The 26,671-nt window shown below is 45.0% G+C and overlaps 1 protein-coding gene across 1 annotated transcript in view; it reads right to left on the minus strand.

The window, feature by feature from the left end:
- LOC126473920 (netrin-1-like) overlaps positions 1–26,671 on the minus strand; it is a 549,144-nt gene that overhangs the window by 484,190 nt on the left and 38,283 nt on the right. Inside the window, exon 2 of the mRNA XM_050101275.1 lies at positions 8,528–8,981. Within this exon, the coding sequence (XP_049957232.1) occupies positions 8,528–8,981 (454 nt within the window). The remainder of the gene's footprint in view (positions 1–8,527; positions 8,982–26,671) is intronic.

A 26,671-nucleotide genomic window follows, 5' to 3' on the forward strand; every position in this document is an offset into this window, starting at 1 on the left:
TGTGGCTGACAATAGGCAACCGCATCAAACTGAGTAGGTGGAGCAGCTCTTGGAACGAGGGAATACCCGGCAAATCAATTGGTCTGCCCTTCCCCAAGGCTAAAATCCCATTGAATACGTAAGGGATGCGTTGAGAATACGTATTGCAGCACGTACACATACAACAACGACCATTTAGAAATGGTTCAAATGGCTGAGCACTATGGCACGAAGCTTCTGAGGTCATCAGTCCCCTATAACTTGGAACTACTTAAACCTAACTAACCTACGGACATCACACATATCCATGCCCGAGGCAGGATTCGAACCTAAGACCATAGCGGTCGCGCGGTTCCGGACTGAAGCGCCTAGAACCGCTCGGTCACAGCAGTTGGCTACCATCCAGAAGTTTTAAGCCGCGCTGGTTGAGGAATAGAACGTCGTAAGACAAACGCCTTAGCGACCTTGTGGCCAGCATGGAAACAGATTGTAGAGCACAGATTACTGTCCGTGGTGATTACACGCCCAACCAAGCACCATATCCCACCTTTTTAATGCCCAGGGAATGATCATAAACCGCGCTGACTTGAGAGTAATATTATTGTCTTTAAATAAAATACACTACTGGCCGTTAAAATTGCTACACCACGAAGATGACGTGCGACAGACGCGAAATTTAACCGACGGGAAGAAGATGCTGTCATATGCAAATGATTAGCTTTTCAGAGCATTCACACAGGGTTGGCGCCGGTGGCGACACCTACAACGTGCTCGCATGAGGAAAGTTTCCAACCGATTTCTCATACACAAACAGCAGTTGACCGGCGTTGCCTGGTGAAACGTGACCCAGTGAGCCATCAGACGTACGTTCCACTAGGACATCAAGAAAGGGTAGTTATCCATCTTTCTCAGTCTCCATGGTCAACAATGTTACTGTGGACCGAATTTAGATGTCTTAGTGTCCTAGTGGAACGTAGGTCTGATGGCTCACTGGGTCACAGTGTGTACCGAAAGCCCACACACACTGACCTGTACCTACATGCCTCCAGCTGCCACCATCCGGCGCAGCTTAATGGAATGCTCAACACCTTGGTACATAGAGCACACTCGATCTCTGATGAACAGAACTCGACAACGGAGCTCAAGCACCTGGAGACCGCGTTCCGCAAGAATGGGTATGGCAACCGCCAAATCCAAAGGGCCTTCCGACAACAGAAGTGCAGCAAGAACCGAGATGATGAACAACTCGAATAAGAGAAGCAAGCTCTGGCCTTTCTGCCGTTTGCTGGCAACGTGTCGTCAAAAATAGGGAGACTGTTAAGGCGACACAAGATTGACACAGTCTTCCGGCCACCAGCAAAGATTCGTGACCTACTACGAACGGCAAAAGATGACGTATGCCTTAAGAAAGCGGGCGTATACAAAATCCCGTTCGACTGTGGCAAATCCTATATCGGCCAAACAGTTCGCACGGTCGAGGACCGATAAAAGGAACACGAACGTCACACTCGCTTACGCCAACCCAGCCATTCGGCCCTAGCAGAACACTGCATTGAAACCGGACACACAGCGAAATTCGAAGAGACAAAAATCCTGACGGCCACAAGTGCCTACTGGAACAGTAACAGAGGCCATAGAAATTCGACTACAGATAACCTCACCAACAGGGACGCCGGGTTTCAACTTAGCAAGGCCTGGAAACCATTATTAAACACCATCGAAGAGCAACGCCGCGAGCGGTCGCGAGATCCTTCCGCCACAGCGGACGGAGATGGACTGCGCCTACCACCGAGCGTGGCTGCAGCTACCCCCACCCCTCCCACAACGCGGCAACCCGCCGGCAGCCCGCGCCGGGGTACGACTCGGGACCCCGCGGACATAAATACCACCGACACAGCGCAGACAGATCATTGCATCAGCACCACCTGATGATGGCGGAACGGTTATTCGCCGAAATATCGTGGAACGTCGACGATCGGATCCGGCTGGACACCCGAGAACTTTGGATACAGCACGTTCGCCGGGAAAGCCTCAGATCACATAGCACGACCGCATGTTGCAGGTCCTGTACGGGCCTTTCTGGATACAGAAAATGTTCGACTGCTGCCCTGGACAGCAGATTCTCCAGATCTCTCACCAATTGAAAACGTCGTGTCAATGGTGGCCGAACAACTGGCTCGTCACAATACGCCAGTCACTACTCTTGATGAACTGTGGTATCGTGTTGAAGCTGCATGGGCAGCTGTACTTGTACGCGCTATCCAAGGGCTGTTTGACTTAATGCCCAGACGTATTAAGGCCGTTATTACGGCCAGAGGTGGTTGTTCTGGGTACTCATTTCTCAGGATCTATGCACCCAAATTGCATGAAAACGTAATCACATGTCAGCTCTAGTATAATATATTTGTCCAATGAATACCCGTTTATCATCTGCATTTCTTCTTTGTGTAGCAATTTTAATGGCCAGTAGTGTAGTTATTCTGTTTGTCTCATTGTGTATTTATTTCACTTCGCTCTTGTACATACTGTAGCAATTCTTTTAATGCGTAGTCCAAGTTTCATCGAGTTAAGCTTTTTGGCAGTGATTTATCGAGCGTATGTTTTGGACACCGGTGTATCTCATACAAGACTGACGTCTACAAAAACTTCGTTTTCATACAAAAATCTCTTACTTCTGTACACCTTGAATTCTAGCGCCTCGCTGAGAACCGAGAGAGCCAGATTGGGTAACAGCTCGCCCAGTGCCGGTGCACAGCGTTTTCGGTAACAATGCAGAGTGCTGTGAGGATACATCCATCCCATTCTCTGGCTGAGAGAGTCCGGAGAAGAACAAAGCACAGCAGAGAGGAGCGGATTCCAACGAGAGCAGGGAACAGGGAGCAGACAACGAGTCGTGACGGAGAGCCGGTCCGGTAACGCGCCTGCTACGGCGGGCGTCGCCGGCCACAAACGGGGAGTAAGCGCTGGGCGTGAGGCGCCGCCCACCGCCTCCGGTAGCCCCGGGGGCGGCATTGTGGCTCGGCCCCCACCTGCTATTGGCCGTCATTATCGAGGAACATGCGAGCGGAACGAGGAGGTCCATTCCGGCACCGCTGCGCCTCGTTTATGCAAACTGCAAGTTGCGAGGGCGTCGCTACTGCACGACGACTCGTTTACCGCCTCTGCCGGTGTACCCCTCTACCTAAGTTTCTACCTTGCTTGTTTCCTCCTTTCGGCAGATCTCCTCTCATCTGACCACTAGACGTCACAACAGGTGGCGCACCAGTATGAAATGAAGAGGGGAGTAATGAGTTGTCAATATAGAAGCAGTAACAGCAGAATGCGTTGGTTAGGAGAGCTGAGTGACTTTGAATGTGCTCTAACCATTGGATGTCGCATGACTACATCCATCAGGGACATGTCGACTCTTATAAAACAGCCCATTTTGACTGATGGTAATGTGATTGGGAAGATGTGGTGATGTGATAGGGAAGATGTGGTGCAACCATAGCTGAAGCAAGACCCAGCAGGTCTCGTGTATTGACGGATGGGGATCACTGATCGTTACGGAGAGTGCTTGTATAAAATTACATGAAATCAGCGATAGGTATCACTCCTGAGTTCCGAAATACTACCAGCGTGCCAGGTAGCACAGTGACTGCACGTAGGTGGTTTACAAATAACGGGGTCCAATGGTAGACCAGTTCCTCGTAAGCCACCCATTTCTGTCCTCAATGCTAATTGACGCTTGAGGTGATGTAAACAGCGACGACACCGAACAGTGGATGAGTGGAATCGAGCGAATTGGAGTGCTGAATCAGAGGCTCCATGAAGTAAAGCACGTCAATTTCTTTTGTCTTGCACCTTCTCCCGCAGACTTCCCAGGTTGGTTCAAATGGCTCTAAGCACTATGGGACTTAACTTCTGAGGTCATCAGTCCCCTAGAACTTAGAACTACTTAAATCTAACTAACCTAAGGACATCACACACATCCAAGCCCGAGGTAGGATTCGAACCTGCGACCGTAGCAGCAGCGCGGTTCCGGACTGAAGCGCCTAGAACCGCTCTACCACAACGGCCGGCTTCCCAGGTTGGAATCCATTAGTTCTGGGATGCTACCGATCTATCTCATCCTCTGCCGTCATCTTCTCCTCGTGTCTTTGATCTTCCCCGCATAATCTCTCTTTCCAGGGAATCGTGTCTTCTCGTAACACACCCAAAGTGTGCCAATTTTGTTCCAGTACCGCCCCTCCCAATATGATTTTATTTACTGTAATACTGACCCATTCGTTCTCTTTGTGATCCATAGAATTTTAAGGAGCTTACTTCAATATCATAACCCAAAGCTATCTGTGCTACGCCGTCCAGCCTTTTTTACAACCCATGTCTCTCATCCGCATATCACAACTAGGAAGGCGATATTCAATATTGCGATGCCTGTGTAATTCTGAATTACGATGCAAACTTCCTGCGGACATGCAATCATGTCCATGCAAGTCCAGAGGAACATGCACTGCTGCAACTACAGCCGTTATGAAATACATTAAATGTATTTGCAGTTGCGAATATGGACAACCATAAGCTGTAGAATGGAATGACATCAGTGAAAATTTGTACCGGACAGAGACTCTAGCCCAGATTTCTCACTCTCCAAAACATCGAACTCTGATTTTAAAATCACATTAACTTCAATACTATCAATATGCAGTTCTTTCTTATATAGATCTACAAATATGAAGGTTTCCTTTTTTTCGACTTCTACCTCTTGAATCTTCATCTGATCAATAAACACTTTTGATCAGATAGGTTATGTCTTTGCAGAGAAGCAAGGTGCAGAGGAGTCATTCAGTTGGGTAATGGAGCCGGGATTGCCAAGTAAGCACAATTCAGGTAAGTTTGTCCCGATTTTCCTGTTGAGAAACACCTTTAAATTTCCGATTACACCTAAACAGACGATTTTTACCCATCTGACGAAGGCACGAAGAGATGAGGCAAAATATTTGACCATAGCCTCATTAGAGAATTAATGGTGTAGATGACCTTTTCATCTGCATGACTGCTGTTTCGTTGTTTACTCAGCAGAGAAACACAAAGGTTCTTCTGAGGAGATTGGGAAGTCCAAAAAATGTCAGCAAAGATCAATTCATGGCTTTTACGCGTATGTTGTGTCATACGTGTAGTTCTAACACCCTAACTAGTGAAACTAAACCAGTAATACTGTTGAAATAAGAAATCACCTCAACTGTATAGATACACTTTTATATTGAGAAGACCGGTTGCGTTCAAAAGAACAAGAGGTTATACTGCCAGTGTGGCCTGATTATAGTCTTTTAAACGAAACAAGTCTTAACAATGTAAGTGTATATCAATACAGCAATGATGGTTTCTGATTAATACTGTAGGAAAGAAGCGTGTTCCAGAGGTCGCTTTGCAGGCTTCTAGAGATTGTAGAGGGGACTTTGTGACTAATGTTTTGGTAAGGTACCTATACCCAAAAGCGTGCCGTTTGGTAATGAAATTAGTTTGAAGACGGTATCATTTTCAAATGTCCCGCTTCACAGTATGCACACGAAATGACAGGAGGGCGCTGTCGTTAGTCCCTGTTTTAATGTTATAACGTCATATACCAGATCCGTCCAACTACATGAACGGCTGCGAGAAGGTGGGGTGGTTGTCTGTGGTGCTCCAGCGATACGCTACCCTCTTTCTCTACTCTGAAGAGGACATACTTCATCACGTAGAAGAGAACCTGACGATTACCCGAAACATTGCCCGTCCCATGCGGACACATGTCAAGGGTTAATTTTCTGCAATGTATGCATATACTGAAGAGGGAGATTTGAAACTGATCCTATCTTCAAACTTGTTTTGCATCCATACAGCACATTTCCGGATAAAAGTTCCCTATCAACTGTACCTGCGAAGTCTTCTCTAGAACCCTCACCAGTCTTTAATAAGAATTGTGCAATAACCTGTGTATTTCAATTTTAGACCTGCATTTGTTAATTATAGTTTAAGAAGCGTCAGTTCTGAAAAAAATTAGAACCTTTCTCAGTTTTGAAATGTCTGGATCGTAAAAGTATCCGAACTGTTTTGATAAATATCTGCAACTCTCACTGGAGCACGTCGACATTTACGATTAGAGGTAGGTGTATCTTACAATCAGTTCCATACTGTGAATATTTTAAATCTTATATTTTCGATTTAAGAGCCTCAAGTTTTATACTGTTGGAAAGTCAACTGTAGCATTTACGTCCACTAATTAGAGACGCAGGTGTGTACACGAGGTCTTTTGATATTTTTAAAACTATCGAGAAGCTGATATACCTGTATTTAAGTAAGTATCATTACCATCTCTCGATATATCGACAGAAAAAAAACACCGACATATCTGCCCGTAAAAATATCGGCTGCACATTGTAAAAATACTGCCGGTTTTAGACCTGTATATTTAAGTATTGATTTATTATTAGAAATTCTGCCCGAGGCAGGATTCGAACCTGCGACCGTAGCAGTCGCGCGGTTGCGGACTGAGCGCCTAGAACCGCGAGACCATCGCGGCCGGCTAAACGTTGCAGTTTCTGTTGGTACCACCGAGTGCCGATTACGTCAGCATTTCCCTTCGCGCGTCTCCGACCACCGTAAGAACCAATCTCGTCAGTTACATTTTTGTTTATAATTTCCAACAACTTCTTTTGAAGAATGCCGATGTCAAGAAACAGACTACTAGTTTCACCCTTTTTTTCTTGTGCCATACGTTTTCCCCCCTTCTCCGATAATATTCCGTTGCAATTTCATGTCGTTCTGACCAGTGGTGTTATTTCTACAGCAGTTTGAAAGTTGAGCTTTAATTATAATCATTCCGTATACAGGGACAAGATGCACAAGTGGAATGTGAGGTCAGAGAATGGAGTCCCAAAGAAACCAGGGACAAAGTGTGGAAGATTAGAAAGAACACTCAAATGAGGCAGAATGCAGTGCGTGATCCTACAGAGTCTCGACGCAAATAAGAATTTTGTGTATATACGAGGGTAAGTTCCCTTTCTATTTCTTACCGCGGCAGGGCTGCGATCGAAGTTCCGACCATGCACGGCGGTTACTCTGACTCAAGGAGAAGACATGTACGCCATTTTCAGATTGCTGCTGCCGACGAGTGCTTCGCAGTGCTTCTTTCTAATGTCAGCCGGAATTGAAAATGCCACCGCATGTGAAATAAGATCTGTGACTCGTTTTCTAAATGCAAAGAAAGCTAAACCAAAGGAAATTCATCGCCAAATCTGCAAGGTTTATGGACAAAATCCCATGAGTGATTCAATGGTTAGAAGATGGGTCAGGCTGTTCAGTGAAGGATAATACCCAACCTCACACGGCGAATGTGACCAAACAACTCTTACGGGAATTTCACTGGGACGCGTTTGATCATCCTCCGTACAGGGCGGACCTCGCTCCAAGCGACTTTCATCTCTTCTTACACATAAAATCTGTCCTTGGTGGTCAACACTTGAACGATGATGACGAGCTGAAAGAACATGTTACCACATCGTTGAATACACAGGCGGCAACCTTCTATCAAGAAGGCATACAAATGGTTCAAATGGCTCTAAGCACTATGGGACTTAACATCTGAGGCCATCACTTCCCTAGGCTTAGAATTACTTAAAGCTAACTAACCTAAGGACATCACACACATCCATGCTCGAGGCAGGATTCGAACCTGCGACCGTAGAAGCAGCGCGGTTCCAGACTGAAGCGCCTAGAACCGCTCGGCTACAGCGGCGGGCGGAAGGCCTACAAAAACTTGTGCCACGCTATGACAAGTGCCTACAAAATTTCGGTAGCTATGTAGAAATATAGTTTAACTGTTGTAGATTTTTGTACAATAAATATTTTTTCTCTATATGTACACGTTTGTTTTATATAACCAAACGGAACTTACTTTGGGGACATACCTCGTATTATATATACTATTAATGAAACTGAATTTGTATGATATAACATGCAAAATCACGCAATGTACGACCTGCTTTGTAATAACAGGTAGCAGGTCATTGTATTGTATTGTATTGTATTGTATGTTAACCGGGGACCCAGAAACGACGGAGACGCTTCGTCCCCGCCGCAGCCGCAGTGGTCCACAACCCCACGACGACTACCGCACTTCACCCCTCCGCCGCCCCACACCGAACCCAGGGTTATGTGCGGTTCAGCCCCCGGTGGACCCTCCCAGGGAACGTCTCACACCAGAGGAGTGTAACCCGTATGTTTGCGTGGTAGAGTAATGGTGGTGTACGCGTACGTGGAGAACTGGTTTGCGCAGCAATCGCCGACATAGTGTAACTGAGACGGAATAAGGGGAACCAGCCCGCATTCGCCGAGGCAGATGGAAAACCGCCTAAAAACCAGCCACAGACTGGCCGGTTCCCCGAACCTCGACACGAATACGCCGGGTGGATTCGTGCCGGGGACCAGGCGCTTCTTCCCGCCCGGAAAGCCGTGCGTCAGACCGCACGGCCACCCGGTCGGGCTAGCAGGTCTCTACTTGAGAAATAAATAAATGAACTGTGCCTACCTTTGCACTCGTTGGCGTGCGTGGCGGTGGCGCGTCCCCAGGGCCGGTCGAAGTGGAAGGGCTTGCAGCGCTCGCAGTCGCGGCCGGCCGTGTTGTGCTTGCAGTCGCAGGCGAGCTGGCCGTCGCCGTCGCGGCCCACGGGCACACAGCGCGCCGAGTGGCCGTTGCACTTGCAGCGGCCGCCCACCGAGAAGTCGCTGACGGCGTAGTGGGCCGGCAGCGGGCCGCCCTGCCCCGGGGGCGGCGGGGGCGGCGAGGCGAGCGTGCCGCCGCGGTACACCAGCAGACCGTTGGCGCCCGGCTCGGCCGAGATGCTGGCCGCCGCCACCGGCAGAGACTCCGGGGGCGGCAGCGGCGACGGCTCTCCGCCGGGGCCCGGCGCCGGCCCGGACGCCGCCCCCGCGGCCTCCTCCTCGTCCAGGCTGTGCGGCAGCGTCAGCCGGTTGAACACCACCTGCCACACGCAACAGACTCCGCGTCACCACACTCCTCTCTTTGCTTACGGCGCTCAACATCGTTGCTACCAGCATATTACTTAGGAGATTAATGTGCTTAAAATACGTATAAAGCACACACATCGGAAGTTACACAACATCACACTTCCAGTCACTCACTCTTTTCTTATATTAAAATACACATTCACTCTGCACCTGAACTGAGGAACACAATTAAAGGGTCAGTTTTTAGATTTTTTCTCTTCACTTGCCGCCAATTATTTAATGACCCATATTCTAATTGCTTATGGTGGGTCGATAAGAGCCTCTTGGCCATCGTGACTGGCTTCTGGGATACCTATGTAATACCATCCCAGCTCCCAGCTCCCGCCTCGACTCATACCGTTACCCATCTTCTGCCACGTGGAGGCGGGCTCTTGTTTCTTTGGATCGGCTGGTTGGTTGATTTGGGGCAGGGGAACAAACAGCGAGTTCAAAAAATGGCTCTGAGCACTATAGAACTCAACTTCTGAGGTCATCAATCGCCTAGAACTTAGAACTACTTAAACCTAACTAACCTAAGGACATCACACACACCCATGCTCGAGGCAGGATTCGAACCTGCGACCGTAGCGGTCGCGCCGTTCCAGACTGTAGCGCGTAGAACCGCTCGGCCACTCCGGCCGGCAAACAGCGAGGTCATCGGCCTCATCGGATTACCGAAGGCTGGGGAGGAAAGTCGGCCGTGCCCTTTCAAGGGAACCATCACGGCATTTGCCTGAAGTCATTTAGGAAAATCACAGAAAACCTAAATCAGGATGGGCGGATGCGAGTTTGAACCGTCGTCCTCCCGAATGCGAGTCAGTGTGCCACTTTTTGGAAACCCCGTAACTGTCTCCCATTGCGACGCGTAAGTTTGAAATGTGGCTCAATTGTGCTTACAACCTTCTTCTGTAATGGCGCAAAAGCGTGGCGTCCTACGAATTCACTCTCTGTAACGACGACGCTTCTAACAACAAGGAGTCGACACAACCAAAAGAGAAGCCACAGCTCTGAAATCCATGTGACGTGTAAGGTGGGTTAATGATGTCACATTGGCACCAAGTTTCACCAAAATTTTTCCCAACGCCACCGCGGACGTGACACAAGATGGGAAGGTTCAAATGGCTCTGAGCACTATGATACTTGACATCTTAGTTCATCAGTTCCCTAGAACTTTAGAACTACTTAAACCTAACTAACCTAAGGACATCACACACATCCATGCCCGAGGCAGGATTCGAACCTGCGACCGTAGCAGTCCCGCGGTTCCGGACTGCAGCGCCTAGAACCGCACGGCCACCGCGGCCGGCTAAGATGGGAAGGTCGTCACCGCCCAAGTCACCCACATTTCACCCCTTCATCTGACGCCTTTGCGATGGAGGTCAGAATAGCGACGTCCAGCTCAGCTTCCTGATATCTGGCCGAGGACGGCGTTTCACACACACCACCGCTGACAATCCACACAAAGAAGCCTCATGGGGTGGCTTAAAGGGCGTCAATGAAAGCGGCCCTTTGCTTGGGATATGTATTCCGACACGTTTAGCAGTCGAAAACGACAGTTTGCAGTGTGATCAACGAAATGAAGACTTTCTTGACAATCTTCGATGCTGCTAACATCCACCTAATGCATAACCATTCTTTAAGGACACCGTGAGCTAGCAACTCATGTGGAGTGCGGTGCGTCCGTAATGTTTGCTCTGTTGTAAAGGGTAGAACCATTAGGGACCATCTAAAACCATTCGACGAAATTTGAACATGAGGCGAAACAGCAAAGGGTCCTTATGCTTTTTCAGCCATCCTGTTTCACATCCTCCTATGGTGTCATCACAGAGGGGGTGCAACGTTAATACATGCATGAACATAATGGCAAAGGGTTCCTCTAACAACCTGCACTTCGGAAAAACTCTAGGTGGCACCCATCCATATACATTGAGAATTTTAAAAATGTGCCTTTGTCAATAAAACAAGTAAAGTAGTACAAGGCGCCGGCAATAGGGCAGCTACTTGACACATCTCTGGTGACAGTTGTCTGCCTGTAGGCGCCTAGGAGTACTTCACAGCTGCCAGCGAGGGTTTGGCCGAAATGGGATTCTTACAGGGGGATACCTTGCCATTGCATTCATGCAGGTGTCAATGTCTCGCCCCTCTCTGATCACGCCACAATAGTGCTTGAAACAGGAGGGTCGAGAAAGCATTCGCACCCTTTGCTGCTTCCGGTCACGTTCAAATTTACTCTGTACACCTGAGCAAAAATTGCCGTTGTACTGCAGTCCAAAGCTGTGAGATCACATTCAATGGGGTTGCTAGACCACAATGTCCTCAGAGAAGGTTTGGTGTCAACATCATCAAAGACTGTCAAGAACATCTTCCTGCAGCTGATCGCACTGCAAACTGTCATTTTTGACCGCGAAATGAATGGGGATCCACGTCTCTATGAAAGGGTTGGCTTCATTGACGCCCTTTATGCCACCTACTGAGGCGTTTTCGTGTCGGTTGTGATCGGCGAGCTGTCTGAAAAGTTTTCCGCGGCCACACACAAGAAAAACAGTGGGCATCGCGGTTCTGACTTCCATCGGAGAGGCGTCAAAAGAAGGGGTGAAATGTGGCTAAGAGGGTCTGTGTGGACTTTTCCATCGTGTGACAGGTCCAAAGTGGCGTTGTACCCATATGACATCATTAAATCACTTTACGGGTCACATGAACTTCTGAGCTCTGGGCTTTGTTCATCATGTGCTGAGACTTCACTGTGTGAAGCTTCGTCGGGGCGCCACACTTTTGCACAATTACAGGAGAAGCTTGTTGGTGCCTTTGCACTAAATTTCATACTTGTGTGTCACAATGGAATACAATTAAGATGAGTCAAAAACGTTATCTTTTAATTCCCTTACGCGGTGTACATCTGCATGTATACTCTGCAAACCAATGAAGTGTATGGCCTAGGATACGTCCTACTATAAAAGTTGTAAGGGTGAAATCACAACTTCAGAGACTTTACTGGCTTCATACAGATATGATTTTTATGTATACAGACTGAAGTAGCGAGAGAAGATATGTAGCAAGTCCGGGTATCTAAACCGGTCTCCTGTTTATTAGGAAGATGCTCTAACCATTAAGCCACCTTGACACAGCAGTTTGCACAATTGCACGGATTACCTGGGCAGCCTCCCTCATTCACCTAAATTCGCATTGCCACCCCAGTCTACTTTAAATTCCCCCTTACACGAGACCAGAATCGACGAGGCTGTCCATGTTCTGGAATAGCACCTCAGCGTCGAACGTGAATGAGGGATCCAGCCTGAAACCCAGGTGCAAGTACTCATACAAATGAGATGACACAATTTGACAGACTTTACTGGTCTCATACAGGTATGGTGACTGAAGCGGCGAATGAGGGAGGAGGGAGGCGTGCCAGGATAATCCGAGCAGTTGGGTGAGCCGAGATGGCTTAGTGGCTAACGCACCTGCAATAGTAAGCAGGAGACCCGATTTCGATTCCCGGCCTTGGGAAAGATCTTCACTCGCCACTTCAGCCTATATACATAAAATAGTTGTTATGGTACTTTCCTATTCCATTTACGTACGGAGCACTGGAAGACTGAAACTTCCTGGCAGATTAAAACTGTATGCCGGACCGAGACTCGAACTCGGGACCTTTGCCTTTCGCGGACAAGCGCTCTGCCAGTTCGCAGGAGAGCTTCTGTAAAGTTTGGAAGGTAGGAGACGAGATACTGGCAGAAGTAAAGCTGTGAGGACGGGGCGTGAGTCGTGATTGGGTAGCTCAGTGGTAGAGCACGACCGCGAGAGTCAAAGGTCCAGAGTTCGAGTCTCGGTCCGGCACACAGCTTTAATCTGCCAGGAAGTTTCATATCAGCGCACACTCCGCTGCACAGTGAAAGTCTCATTCTGGCACTGGAAGACTGTTTGAACTACTCTGCCTGTGGTGTATTTCATTTAATCTTGCCCTCAAGATCCCTACAGGAATGATATGCAGAGGGTTGTAGTATATTCCTACAGTCATCATTTAATGCCGGATCTTGAAACTTTGTAAATATTCTCTCTCGGCATAGATTCCGTCTATCTTCAAGAGTCTGCCGTACTCTGAAAATCGCTGTGAAAATGTTCGATAGATGGCCAAATCATTCGTTCGAACTGTCTAGAATATTCTTCAATTCCATCGCGAACATTGTGGCCTGGTCACGTGGCGCATTGCAATCCATAAAAATTCCATCGTTGTTTGGAAACATGAATTTCATGAACGAGTGCAAATGGTCTCCAAGCAGCAGAACATAACGACTTCCAGTCAATGATCGGTTCAATTGGACCAGGGGATCAAGTCCATTCCATGTAAACACATCCCACACTATTATGGAGCCACCAGCAGCTTGCACAGTGCCTTGTTGACAACTTCCGTCCATGGCTTCATGGGACCTGCGCCACACACTAACCCAACCAGCAGGTTACGAACTGAAATCGTGACCAATCTGACCATGCCACGGTTTTCCAGTCGTCTGGGGTCGAACCTATATGGTCACGAGCCCGGGAGAGGCGCTGCAGGCGATGTCGTGCTCAAATGGCTCTGAGCACTATGGGACTTAACATCTGAGGTCATCAGTCCCCTAATCTTAGAACTACTTAAAACTAGCTAACCGAAGGACATCACACTCAGCCATGCCCGAGGCAGGATTCGAACCTGCGACCGTAGCAGCAGCGCGGTTCCGGACTGAAGCGCCTAGAACCGCTCGCCCACAACGGCCGGTGATGTCGTGCTGTTAGACACGGCACTCGCGTCAGTCGGCTGCCGCCTTAGCCCATTAATGCCAAATTTCGCCGCACTGTCCAAACGAATACCCTTGTTTGTCCCGCAGTCATTTCCTGCTGTTATTTCAGTCTGTTAACACTGACAGTTCTTCGCAAACGTCGCTGCTCTCGGTCGTTAAGCGAAGGCCACCGGTCAGTCTTATGTGTGTAGCGAGAGGTCATGCCTGAAATCTGTTATTCTCGGCACACTCTTGACACCGTGAGTCCCGGAATATTTAATTGGCTAACGATTTCCGAAACGGGATGTCCCATGTGTCCTGCTACAACTACCATTCCGCATTCGAAGTCTGTTAATTCCCATCGTGGAGCCATAATCACGTTGGAAATCACCTAAGTACAAATGACAGTTCCGCCAACGCACTACCCTTTTATACCTTGCATATGCGATACTACTGCCATATTCTGTTTGCATATCGTTATCCCATGATCTCTGTCATCTCTGTTATATAAAATACCTTCGACTGTTTATAATTAACTTTTCCGTTTTTAATGTGCACTGTGCACCGAATTGTGTAAGCGATGTTTAATGTGTGTCAGTTTTTGCGTAAGAGGACAAGAAAATCAGGAGTAAAAGTTTTTTTCCAAAATTCGCCGTAAGTTAAACAACAGAATCTATTGTTACAAAATTGCACGTGTTTGTACGTTAGATGAAACGTAATAGAATAATGCAGCACCTTGCACATCGCAGCTATCACGCGTAAATGTCAACACACGAAAAAACGCGCTTTAAAATGGGAATCATTTCCCGAAACGCGTCGTACAAGAAATAAATCGAACAAAATCGTGACTGGCAGAAAGAGAAAATGGATAATAAAAAAATGTAGCTTACAAACAGATACGTAGTATAAAATAACGTTTTAAGTCATTTCATTTGCCGAATAGACTTTAGCAGGGATATGAAATGGCAATAATAATTAAATATCGACAGATGAAATTGCAATACTGTCGCATGTCACAAAACAATGATGGTGATAACACTGCTTTTCTCTGTTGTTACTTCGGGCCACTGCAAGTCTTAACACTCTTCCTAGCCCAACAGCCACGAAGTCAGCCTGACACATATGCAACGTGCTAGTCACGCCCGATATGCACGTTGCTTATGAACGTATTTCCATCCTCGCTTGACAAAACGAAGAAGAAAGAAGCCCAAGGAGAAGGAGAAGGAAAAGGAAGGGGAATCGACCCCGGTCCCTGGGTACAGCTGCAACGAAGAAGCCACTCCACTTCTGCCGTCTTACTGTTGAATCAGAGAATCCGTTCGCTGCGAAAACCCGTCTTTTAAGATTCGTACCCGTAAAGGATGGGCCCCTTCGGTAGTATTTAACTGTTGACAGCAAAGAACGAAATTGTACGAATGCAGAGACATCTACTGATCTACATTTACCCATAAATTGTGATTTAAATAACTGTAGAACGATACTAGATATTAAATTGTTTTCAACTTATTATGAGATAACCCATGAAGTTTTTTTTACGTTCCAGGTGCCGCAATTTTGATGCAAAACTGAACTTAAAAGCCTGTTAGAATGTGGTGGACACCACAGGAGAAAGCTCAGTGTGTGCCCTGGTTCATACTGGCGACATCCGATAACCAAGTGCAACGAAGCTTTCGAACGCGGTATGGAAAGCAACCACTGTCCCCACTAACTGTTCAGGTTTGGCATACCCATTTATGGAAACAGGCAGTGTTCTCCATGAAAAGGGGGTGGGTCTCCCATCTATTTTAGACGTCAACGTGGACGAGGTACGACAGAGCGTTTGCAATAAGTCCGACAAAATCGGTGCTTACGGCGGCCAGAGAGTAGGAAATGAGACGATCAACAGCGCACAATGTCTTGCATAAGAGGCTACTACTGTATCTCTACAAAGTGCAGCTGCTTCAGGCATTAAAGCCTATGGACAAATCTCAACGCTAATAGTTTTCAGTGGATTTTCTAGGCAAGATTGACGCAAACAATGATTATTTGGAAAAAATTTGTTTCCCCGATGAGGCAACGTTTCATGCATCCGGCAAATTGAACCGTCATAACGTTCTATGGGGGTTCGCACCATCCTCACGTTACATGTCAAATGGAAAGGGAGAGTCTCAAGGTCAATGTTTGCTGTGGACCGAGGGAAAACGGCGTCATTGTTCCGTTCTTTTTCATCGAGTCTGCCGTGAACTGTGGTTTTTACCCGAACATGTTACAAAAGTTAGCTGTGCCATTACTGGAACATCTGCAAGTTGATGTATTCCAGCACGATGGGGCGCCACCCCCACTGGACCCTGAATGTCCGTTAATTTCTAGAAAAAAAGTTTCTGGACTGGTGGTTTGTAGGAGATGGTCCAATTCGACGGTCGTCACGGTCCCCTGATCTCACACCACTAGGCGTCTTCCAGTGGGGTTTTGTGAGAGGTCTGGTGTACCGAACCAAGGGCTCGAAGGCACGCATTCGAAATGCATTCGAACATGTGACCATGCAGATCTCTAATTCTACATGGACAGAAATGGAAGTTTGACTAGACATATTAAGTGTCACTAAGGGTGCACACACTGATCTGCATAAATGAGGAAACGAAAATTTGTGGGTTATCTCACCACATGTTAAAAAACAATTGTTAATATACTAAGTTTCAAAGGTATTAAAGTCTTAAGTTGTAAAGATAATTTATGGATTCCCTGTATATTACTACATAGCTAACCACGTTCATTGTTAATGGCGCACGTTTCAATTACAAGCTGCCTATTTAACAGCTTCCAGGGCTAACAAAAATTTGATTTTCAATTTTTAACACAATTACTGATATAATTTAAAATGCGACCATAATGTGCTTATTAACACCTAACACGCCCCCCGGTTAGTCGTGCGGTCTAACGCACTGCTTTCGAAGCGGTCCCAGCATGGTCCCAGGCACGAATCCGCCCGGCGGATTAGTGACTACGTCCGGAGTGTATGGTTGGTTTTTAAGGCGGTCATCCATCTGCCTTGGCGAATGCGGGCTGGTTCCCCATATTCCGCCTCAGTTACACTATGTCGGCGATTGCTGCGCAGACACTGTCTCCACGTACGTGTACACCATAATTACTCTACCACGCAAAAATTGGGGTTACACTCGTCTAGTGTGAGACATTCCCGGGGGAAGGGGGTGGGGGTGGGGGGTCCACTGGGATCCGAACCGCACAATACCCTGGGTTCGGTGTGGGGCGGCGGTGGGGTGGGTAGACTGCTGTAGCCTGTTGTGGGGTTGTGTACCACTGCGGGCTACGGCACGGACGAAGCGTATTCGTCATTTCTAGGTTAAAAATGGTTCAAATGCTCTGAGCACAATGGGACTTAACAGCTGTGGTCATCAGTCCCCTAGAACTTAGAACTACTTATACCTAACTAACCTAAGGACATCACATACATCCATGCCCGAGGCAGGATTCGAACCTGCGACCGTATCAGTCGCGCGGTTCCGGACTGCACGCCTAGACATTTCTAGGTCCCCAGTTCCATACAATACAATACAAGGCAAGACGTAACACACTAAGAGAAATATTACAATTATAAACTCTGTATGTGTCTTCAGGCATCGTAACTCAGCGGCGCAAATACACAAGCTTGATTCATCCAGTATTTGAGAATTATAGCACTTAGACACTTCTAAGTAACTTTAGACATCTGAAATCTTCCCTAAACGTTTTGATACTTACATGCTTCAGGTCAAATATCTAACACAGTAACTCATTTGTAAAGTAATCAGACGTCTGAAGCTGTTTTATACATGGGAGTTAGACTAACAAAATCGGGGGTGGCAAGTTTAGTGGCTGCTTACTAAGCCACAGCAGCAGTCATTTTGCTTCAGCACTCGTCCGAGTCTGGGTGATAAACGGTGGTATCTTCGAATATTTGTACTCCCGCCGTTTGCGAAGTGCGCGCTGCTCAAATTCGTCAGATGTTCTGTCAGGTTTATGGCCTAAAGCTGTGAGAGAATGAACAAAAGGCCCGGCAAGTGCTAGTAAGACTCTCTAAGGGTTCCGTAAGTCCGTAAAAACTTAATTAGGCAGATAATGATGATAATTTCTGATTGTGTAATAACCTGGTGCAAGTCTTTCAATTGAACGCCATTTCGGCGACTCACGTATCCCTAACGTACCCCAGTTATTGCACCGGAGAATACAGCGAAACTGGCTGACACCGGTATTGCAGACGACTACCTCCAAAGTCTTGACACTACTAGAAGAGTACGACGGTGTGAGATTATGCAGAATGTTAACTTCAGACATTCAAGTAAAAAGGCATGGAAGCTTCTGCGTAAGCTGGGCGGAGCCTCTAATAAACCCGGGCAGAAGCCTGGTATTTCAGGTTAAATAAATCGCTAACCATATGGTTAGAACATCCCGATCATCCAGTGATGAACAACATACTTCCAAAATAAAACGAAAACTCACCTCTCTAAAAGCTCAGCGCCCAAACGAATCAAATTTCTCTTCACGAATTGTACTGACTGCAGTGGACGAGACCTTGAAACAAACTAAACATGTTGAAACAAATGTCTGGATAATGTACACCCGGAATTCCTGATAAGCATGGGTAATGTGGGAAAAATGGCTGGTCCATTTCTTCTCCAACATCCTAGATAGTGGATCACTGCCCAACAAGCTAAAGAGAACAAAAATGCTGGAAATTGGGAGACCAGGTAAACCAGCTGACCACTCTTAAAGTTTCCGACCAATTTCCATTTTGATCTGTACTTATATACTGTTAGAGAGGCTCAATCATAACAGAATTAGCAGCTTCATTCTCGAACTTATCCCAGCTGAGAAAGCGGGTTTCAGGTCTCAGCCAAGTTGCTGCGACCAGGTATTGGCCCTAAAAACTTTCATAGAGGCTGAGGTCCAAGAAAACTTGAAGACGTCTGTCGCGTTCGTGGATCTAACCACGGCATATGAAAGTCTGGAGGGAAGTGATGATATACAAATTACTAAAAACAAACTGATGCCGAAAAACTAACTCTCGTCAATACCGTGATACCCAATAGGTATTTTCATGTTTACCTGGGAGAAAATGTGAGCAAGGAGAGGAAATTAAGTAATGGTGTACCACAGGGCTCCGTCTTAGCCTCCCTTTTATTCAACTTTTATATCTCCGATCTCTCCAATACCAGGTCAACAAAATTCTGCTACGCGAACGATATTGCTGTTACTTCTAGAACCAAGGATCTCGGACAAACGAAGGTAATTGTCACAGAAGATCTAGCCGTTATAGGCTCGTATTTCAGAAAGTGGCAACTTAAACCCAGTACAAGTAAAACATTCCATTTGAACAACATCAGGCTAACGCAGAGCTCAGAGTGAAACTTAACGGAAACCCTCTTTGCCATAAGAAGTGCCTTAAGTACCTTGGTGTCACCCTTGACTGCAGTCTTTCATATAGAAAACACATTGAAAATGCTGCTACCAAGAATGACATAGGGAGCTTTAGCAGATACGTTGCGCACATAATCCGTTGCGCTGGTCTTCCCAATAGCCTAATATTGTGGTTTGGATCAACAGCCACTAATGCATACATCCACCCTTTTTCCAAATAAGCTATAAAATCAGAAATTTAGACATACTGTAATCAACAACATACAATTCAGCAGACCAGTAATGAGTATCTGAGCTCTGAAATGTAAACAAACCATGTACTCTTGTAATATTTGACAACAATCAGTTCATTCACAAATTTAGAAATTTTGTACCAATTGTTTTCCCAAAATGTTAATATGTAATAATTTTACGGAAAGGAAATAAAGTAACCTTCCGAAGACAGCACAAAAAGTTCTGAAACATATCTGGGTAAAGCAAAACTCTAAAGGTGTCTTGCATAAGACGGAGTTCCTCATCTAATTTTCTCAGCAAGCACGAAAATAAGAACTGCAATAGCACAAGATGAGAGAGAAAATATTTGCAAAATGTCTGAAATAACACGTAAGCTGTTGAAAGCGGTTAAGTATTCTCATTCGAAATACTGGGTGGATACAACTGGGTAAATTGCCTACCGTGAGTTACACTGCACTGTGTCATGACGTGTAGACACTGTTTCTGACTGTAATACTAGACGTATTGTGTAACATCTTCAACGCGACATTGTATCTCCTAATGAACATATTATGACAGCACTTAAATTTTTTAAATTCGGTCAACAATTGTATGAAATGCTGAAAATCAAATTTTAGTCGCCCCTGGAAACCGCTTAATAAGCAACCTCTAACTTTGAGGGGGGGGGGGGGGCACCGTTTTAAGATGCTACTGCGCTAGTTTCCGGGACAATGACGTACGGGATGATTCACGAAGACGTGCAAATGTTTTAATATGTTATTCTACAAGTAAAACTAAAGAAAAAACGTATAAACATAGGTCCGCGAATGTTTAGTTACGGTTAATAAACGATTCTGCCTGAAATTTAGCAACTTCGCTAATACGAAGCCATCGCAAAGCTGTACGAGGTTAAAGTAAAACAATTTCCATTTATTTTGCTGGGTCCGGTGAATCTAATAAAACATGTCCCAGAAGTGTATCTGCAGTAGTTTTCCAGACCATCCAGAGAAGCAAAGACGTAATTTCGTACAACTTTTAATTTATCAATTACTTGGCCTAATGTGTTTTTTAAATTCCAGACAATTGCACAAAGTTTTCAACAGAAGTAGTAGAGAGTTTAATTTTGGAAAAAATGATGGTAATAACGTTAACTGAAACTGTATGAATTTGTGAGATAATCTGCTTTCATTAATACCATAGCTCAAGTGAATTCATGTTAAATCGAAAAAAAAACAAAGCTCAGTGTTAAGGAAGTTGTCCAGCGTACATACAACTTCACAATACGTTCACTATAAATGTTGAAAAATGTCTCCACCGAGTTCAAAGCATTTAGCTGCACGTGTATGAACAGATTTTGATGCTCGTATCAGTTTCGCAGGGTTGTTCGTAATTTTATCTATTCTATTCATAATGCGAGCAAGTAATGCCTCATGTATTGACTTCGTCCGTACCTCATTACCATCACATTTGTCATAAATGAACACCATATCGGCGTATTCCTCTGTCGTAAATTTGAAACGCATGCTTGTTTCATGAATAATGTACAAACTACAACAGTTACTAAGTGGTATCACTTAAAAAGACTTATTGTGTTCTTTCACTAAACAATACAGAAAACTAACTCGTTTCAGGGTTAGGAAACGACTGAAAGAACTCATTAACGGTTGCCAATAATCACAAACCCGTTTATACATTCTTAATGGAAAGTAAACAAATTTACTTGTATAATAATCTTTGCTTCTCTGGATGTTCTGAAGAACTACTGCAGGTACTCGTCTAGGACATGTTTTATTAGGTTCACCAGACCAATAACAACAAAAGAAATGGAAATCGTGCTTTACTTTAACCTCTTACACTTTTGCGATGGCTTCATATTAGCGAAATTGCTAAATTTCATGCAAAATCTTTTATCAGCCGTAACTCCGTAACTAAATATTTGTGGACCTATGTTTGTATGAACTCTTTTCTTTAACTTTAATTGTAGAATAACATATTAAAATATTTGCATATCTTCGTGAATCACTCGATATACAGGCCCTGCAGCGAACTTGTGACGTCACACCAGCAGGCTTATCCGCCACACTTCGGGAGTGCTCGGCACCGTGCAGGGCCCACGAGAAATCAATATTTAACTGAAAAGGTACGCACTAAAGGTCTAAATTTTGTCGTGTGCTATCGCTATCGCGAACATGCCGTCGGAGATGGTTGCTGGCAAACCCTTTGCCTTACGATTTAAGTTCTGTTAGTGTGAGCCGTAAGTGGCTGCAAGGGACGGATGCGCCTTACGATTCCCGGCGCTTACACACGCTAAGGTTGCGGTGTACTACGGCTGGTGGCGTCCGAAGTCGTGCACACGCCCTCGGGATTTGTAAGTACGTGTGTGAGATACCAGTAACGTGACATTTCTACAGGTATCATAAATAATGACGATTAGTTGTCCATTGGAACGAAACATTAATTGTCTCAAACGCAACGATATATTCACAAACGTTTTATTTACCTTTATAAGCAAACATACATTGATGAAATACATCTTAATAATAATATTCACAACAATGCAATGATCTAAGACTGTATAATATTTTGTTCAAAACATTCTGGTACCTGTTACTCCGGTACGTTGGCAAACATTTTTCCAAACGCAACGTCTTCACTATACGCGAATTTCATAGTCCTCCATTGTATGATATCGTTCAAAACAATCTGGCACATGTAATGCAACCCTGCACTTTTTGCATTCCCACGTTGTTTCGCTGCGTCGTTTATGCTTTCTGCACACTACACAAGCTCTCGCAGGATTTACTTTTGGGATCAATATATTTGGGAAAATATGCCCAATGTTGCGCGTGCAGTCTTTGTGGTATATCGTCGGATGCTAATCGTCCCTGCAATGTGAATCCTATACTCTACGTAGCTCTGTCGTTTGCCGCAATGTATTTTGTAATACAAAATGTACATGTTAAATAAAACAACATCAAATAGGTAAAAGAATATCCTGCGGTACCCTTTCATACATTTTCTCATCACACGGAAGCATGCGAGCATCTGATCTTGGTAATCGATTGCAATCATGCCTCTATTGTATTCGACAACACATTTAGGTTTCCACGACGCATTGCGGAGGGATGTGTCTGTGGCAATCAGTTTTGCTGTTGAATGTTTTGTGGAAAGCATGTAAACGTCTCGTTTATCTTTCCATTTTAGTGCCAATATTCCATTACAACTCCTCACTGTATATTCTCCGTCCTTTAATTTTGCCTTCAGTAAGTCTGTGGGCATATTTCTTCTGTTTGAGTGCACTGTTCCAATCAAGTTAGTTTTGATTTGTAAATAATAGATTTCAGCTATAAGTCGTCCTTTGGAATTTTTTATGGCAGATCTAGATTCCGGCTAGCAGCTAGCCATTCTCAATGCACTATCCTCAATGCACTGTGTACAAAGCCAGACCAAAAGGCATTACATGCATTGACCAAAAAAAAGCATAGTGCATTGAGAATGGCTAGTTGCTAGCCGAAATCTAGATTTGCCAATAAAAATTCCAAAGGACGACTGATACCAGAAATCTATTATTTACAAATCAAAAATAACGGTCGCCGCGTGCAACAGCCTCTGAATGGAGGGTAACCTGATGCACGTTAGTTTTATTGGTGAGGACAGTTTTGAAAAGTTTCGGTGAAGAATACCAGTTATCCAAATATAGAGTATGCCCTTTGTGTAACACGGACTGTGATAGTTCTAGAATTACCCGTGTATATCTTAAAATCATAGCAGTATCCTGTACTTGACTCACACAATTTATGAATTTTAATACCAAACCTCGCTATTTTTGAGGGGTTAAATTTTTTGTAGGATAAGGGCCCCTTAAATTTCATTGATGATTCATCATTGGCAATATTCTCTTGCATTGTGTACACTTCCTTAAATTTTTGATTGAACATATCTATGACTGGCCTTAGTTTCTACAGCTTATCTGTGTTGGCTAAACTGTTATTCGCTTGATGCAGAAATCTACTTATGTACAGAAATGTCCTGAATGGCATCGTCTTGCTAAATATTGGCGTTTCTATAATGGCGCTCCTAGATCAATACATCTGAATCGACGGTTTCCTTACTTCAGCCATGATTATACATAGCGCAATGTATATTTTTATTTCATTACAGCCGATAGGAGACCACTTTTGGTCTATTTTTCGTCTCTTCTGTTCATTGTTGAGTATGTCTTGTGCATATCTATTCGTCTCAGTTACGATGTTTTCCAAAATTGTACTATTAAATATTGCATAGAAAATGTCTAATTCTCTTGTGCTTGTACTCACTTGCTGTAAAGCTACTTCCTTTATTGCGGGAATTTCCGTATACGTCCAGATTGTTGGTTCATTGACTTCCTTTTGCCACATCCACGACTCTGGTTGTTGCTGGTAGGTTTGCTCTTCTTCGTCAGTATCATCTTCAATCACCAACCACTTAACACTGTTTTCGTACAGGAGGTAAAACGTCGCTACCACTGTCACTGCCGCTGTCAAAATATCCTGCAAAATCACTGGTGGCTATGCCACCACGTGTCTCCCTTTCCTCGCGAGCCGTAGCGCTCGTTACTGGCGCGCCAGACTCTTGGATGTCCATTATCGATCCTTCGACATTTCTTATCTTTGCTTGCCTTGTTGTTTTCCGCATTCGCGGGGCGAGTGGCAGTTGACGTTTGCTCGGGCTACCTGCTGAGACGCCGCGAGGTACGAGGTACGAGGTGGGAAGCAACCAGTATATGTGGAGTTTGTTCTACGCGGTCTGCCGGTTCAGCATGGAGGATATGTGTTGGCTGCCTGCCTGTCTGCTCTCCTGATTTTGGCTCGCCTTGCCTTGCGACCGCCTAGCTTAGGTTGCTGCCTGGTGTATCCTACACGAGCCATACCGGACGTCCAGCAGAAGTTAAGCAGCCTTGCGTTTCTTTAAAGAAAAGGAGCACATGTATAAGACCTTTTGTAACCAATTTTGGTGGCCTCTGAAGTGTGGCCTTCGCGTTTACACTGTCTTTGGGGAGAGCTAATTCTTTTAAATTTAAATAGTTGAGGTTCCCTGTCCTTTATAATCTTTTGGAGGTTTTATTTGAATTTTCTCTTTGGCGTTTTCCTTCCTTGTGCTTGGTTAAATGTTTACTTGTATAGCGGGAAGTGACTCCTGGTTAAAACTCGGAGAAGGTGTTTGATGTTACTGCCGCTTCCGGCATTTGTCTTTTCAATTAAGTGTTGTCATCCCTTCGAGCGACCTGGTGTCACTCCTCGTTAATTAATGCTGGTTTATGTGTACTTAATTTTGAATTGGCCATTTGAATTAATATTTTGGAGCGCAGTGTAGCACTAAGGTAACCTCATTGTATACCACCTTTTGCCCCGGTCTAGTACCTTAATTTTCAGTGGCACGAGTTAGCTCCACTACCGTTTTTACTGATGTGCTCCCTTGTCTTGTATAAGTTTGCCCCATATGTGTCTGGGAACATAGAGATGAGCTTTAGTGTGACTTCAGTGCTAGTCAGTTAAGGGAATCTTCATTTTGGCTTGGCTTCCACTGAAGAGTTTGAGTGGAGCGTAGTGTGTTTGATTTGTTATTCATTTAATTACTGTAAGTTTGTTTATTTAATGGGGAGCAAGACATTTAAAGACTGTTGGTATTAACTCCCCTAGTTGCGGGGTGTTGCTAATTCGTTCCAAATGGCCTACTACTTATTCAATGGCAAGGCTGTTGATTAGTTGGTTACTGTGAGTACAAATTCACGCTATTTATTTGTTACCGAAATTGTTGAAGTGTCTGTGTCGTGACTGAATCACTAGCTACGTGTTTGAGCTAAATTGATATAAACCTTACATTGCCTCCTTAAAATTTGTTGCCAGCAGAAAGCCTTAAGACAACTAAGTTTTGTCACTGCTTATGTTAACCTTTACTAGGAGCAATATTTCATGTAATTAAATTTTGTCTTAAAATGTGTATTTCTCTGATGTAATAAATGAGTGATAAAAGAAAAAGGCAAAGGGGCCTGGTCCTTCCCATTGTGTCCAGTTTGTAACACGTATCACCTCGTGAACTCGTTTGCGACACGTCGGGAACATTGTGAAAGTATTTTTGTAATGTCGGCAGGTCCGAACGCCGCGAAGAACACTTCGTGTATGCCGCGTGTACTCCATCAGCTCCGCAACGTGTCAGAGACGTTCTGATTACATTTGGCGTGGATGACAGACAACGTCTCCCACGCGACTTGCACTTGTTCGGCGCGGTAAACGTACCACGTCTCTGATACGTCAAGGTGATGTTTGGCCAGGTCGGCACGCTACATCTCTCACACGACATTGTAAGCTAAGGCTCGATTCACACGGTGGGTAACGTCACGTCAACGTTACTCCACTTGCATTCCACTTGCAAATCCACTTGCATTCACACTGGACGGAACGTCAAGCGACGGCAATACTTCAACCACGTTTTGGCGCGTTATTGGAAACTCGCAGAAGTGTTCACGAGAGAGGATGGCGGACATTATATTTAGTCTTGATGAACTTGCTACGATTGCAATTGCTTTAGATGATGAGGAAAGAGAGCGGAAATTGGCAAGGCAATCAAAACGAACGTGGGTGAAGAAAATGATTTTGAAGAGAATGTGTGAAGGCGAATATCACATTGTATAGAGAGTTGGAGGAAGAGGAGACGTCATTTTATAAATATTTACGAATGTCGAGACAGCAATTTTTTAATTTGCTGTCTTTGATAAGCAGCAGCATCAAGAAAGCAGACACAAACATGCGCCGTGCAATTTCTCCACGAGAAAAACTAATGGTTTGCTTGAGGTGAGTCTGATGCTTCAGCTTTACCAATTCCTTTGATGGTTCCTGTTCTGTACCTTTACGTATTTTATAGAACAGAATATTTATTGTAATACTGCACACTATCAACAAATTGATCTACATGCTAAACATTCACAATTTATGGCCCCTTGTTACGTAGATCTAAATCTGCTACAGTTCGTCCTGCATGAACTTTGGCACTGCAGAGAACCAACTGCACACTGTATATGAATGTGGAACATCGAACCTTTTACTGCAGTGTACTCAAATAAGCTGTAACCATACGAAATGTTGAGCGAGACTCAGTACCAGAAAGTATGTAAATAAATACTATACAGAAGTAAACTGCTAGCCAAAATGATTATGTGGCGTAGAATACTCATATTTGCTTCGGAATGATACGTATTACATATAAACATGGTCGAAATAAACTTTCACGACTCGCGAATAATTGTGAAATTGGAAAGCAGGAAGGCT

Source organism: Schistocerca serialis, chromosome 4, assembly GCF_023864345.2.
Source record: "Schistocerca serialis cubense isolate TAMUIC-IGC-003099 chromosome 4, iqSchSeri2.2, whole genome shotgun sequence".
Lineage (NCBI taxonomy): Eukaryota > Metazoa > Arthropoda > Insecta > Orthoptera > Acrididae > Schistocerca > Schistocerca serialis.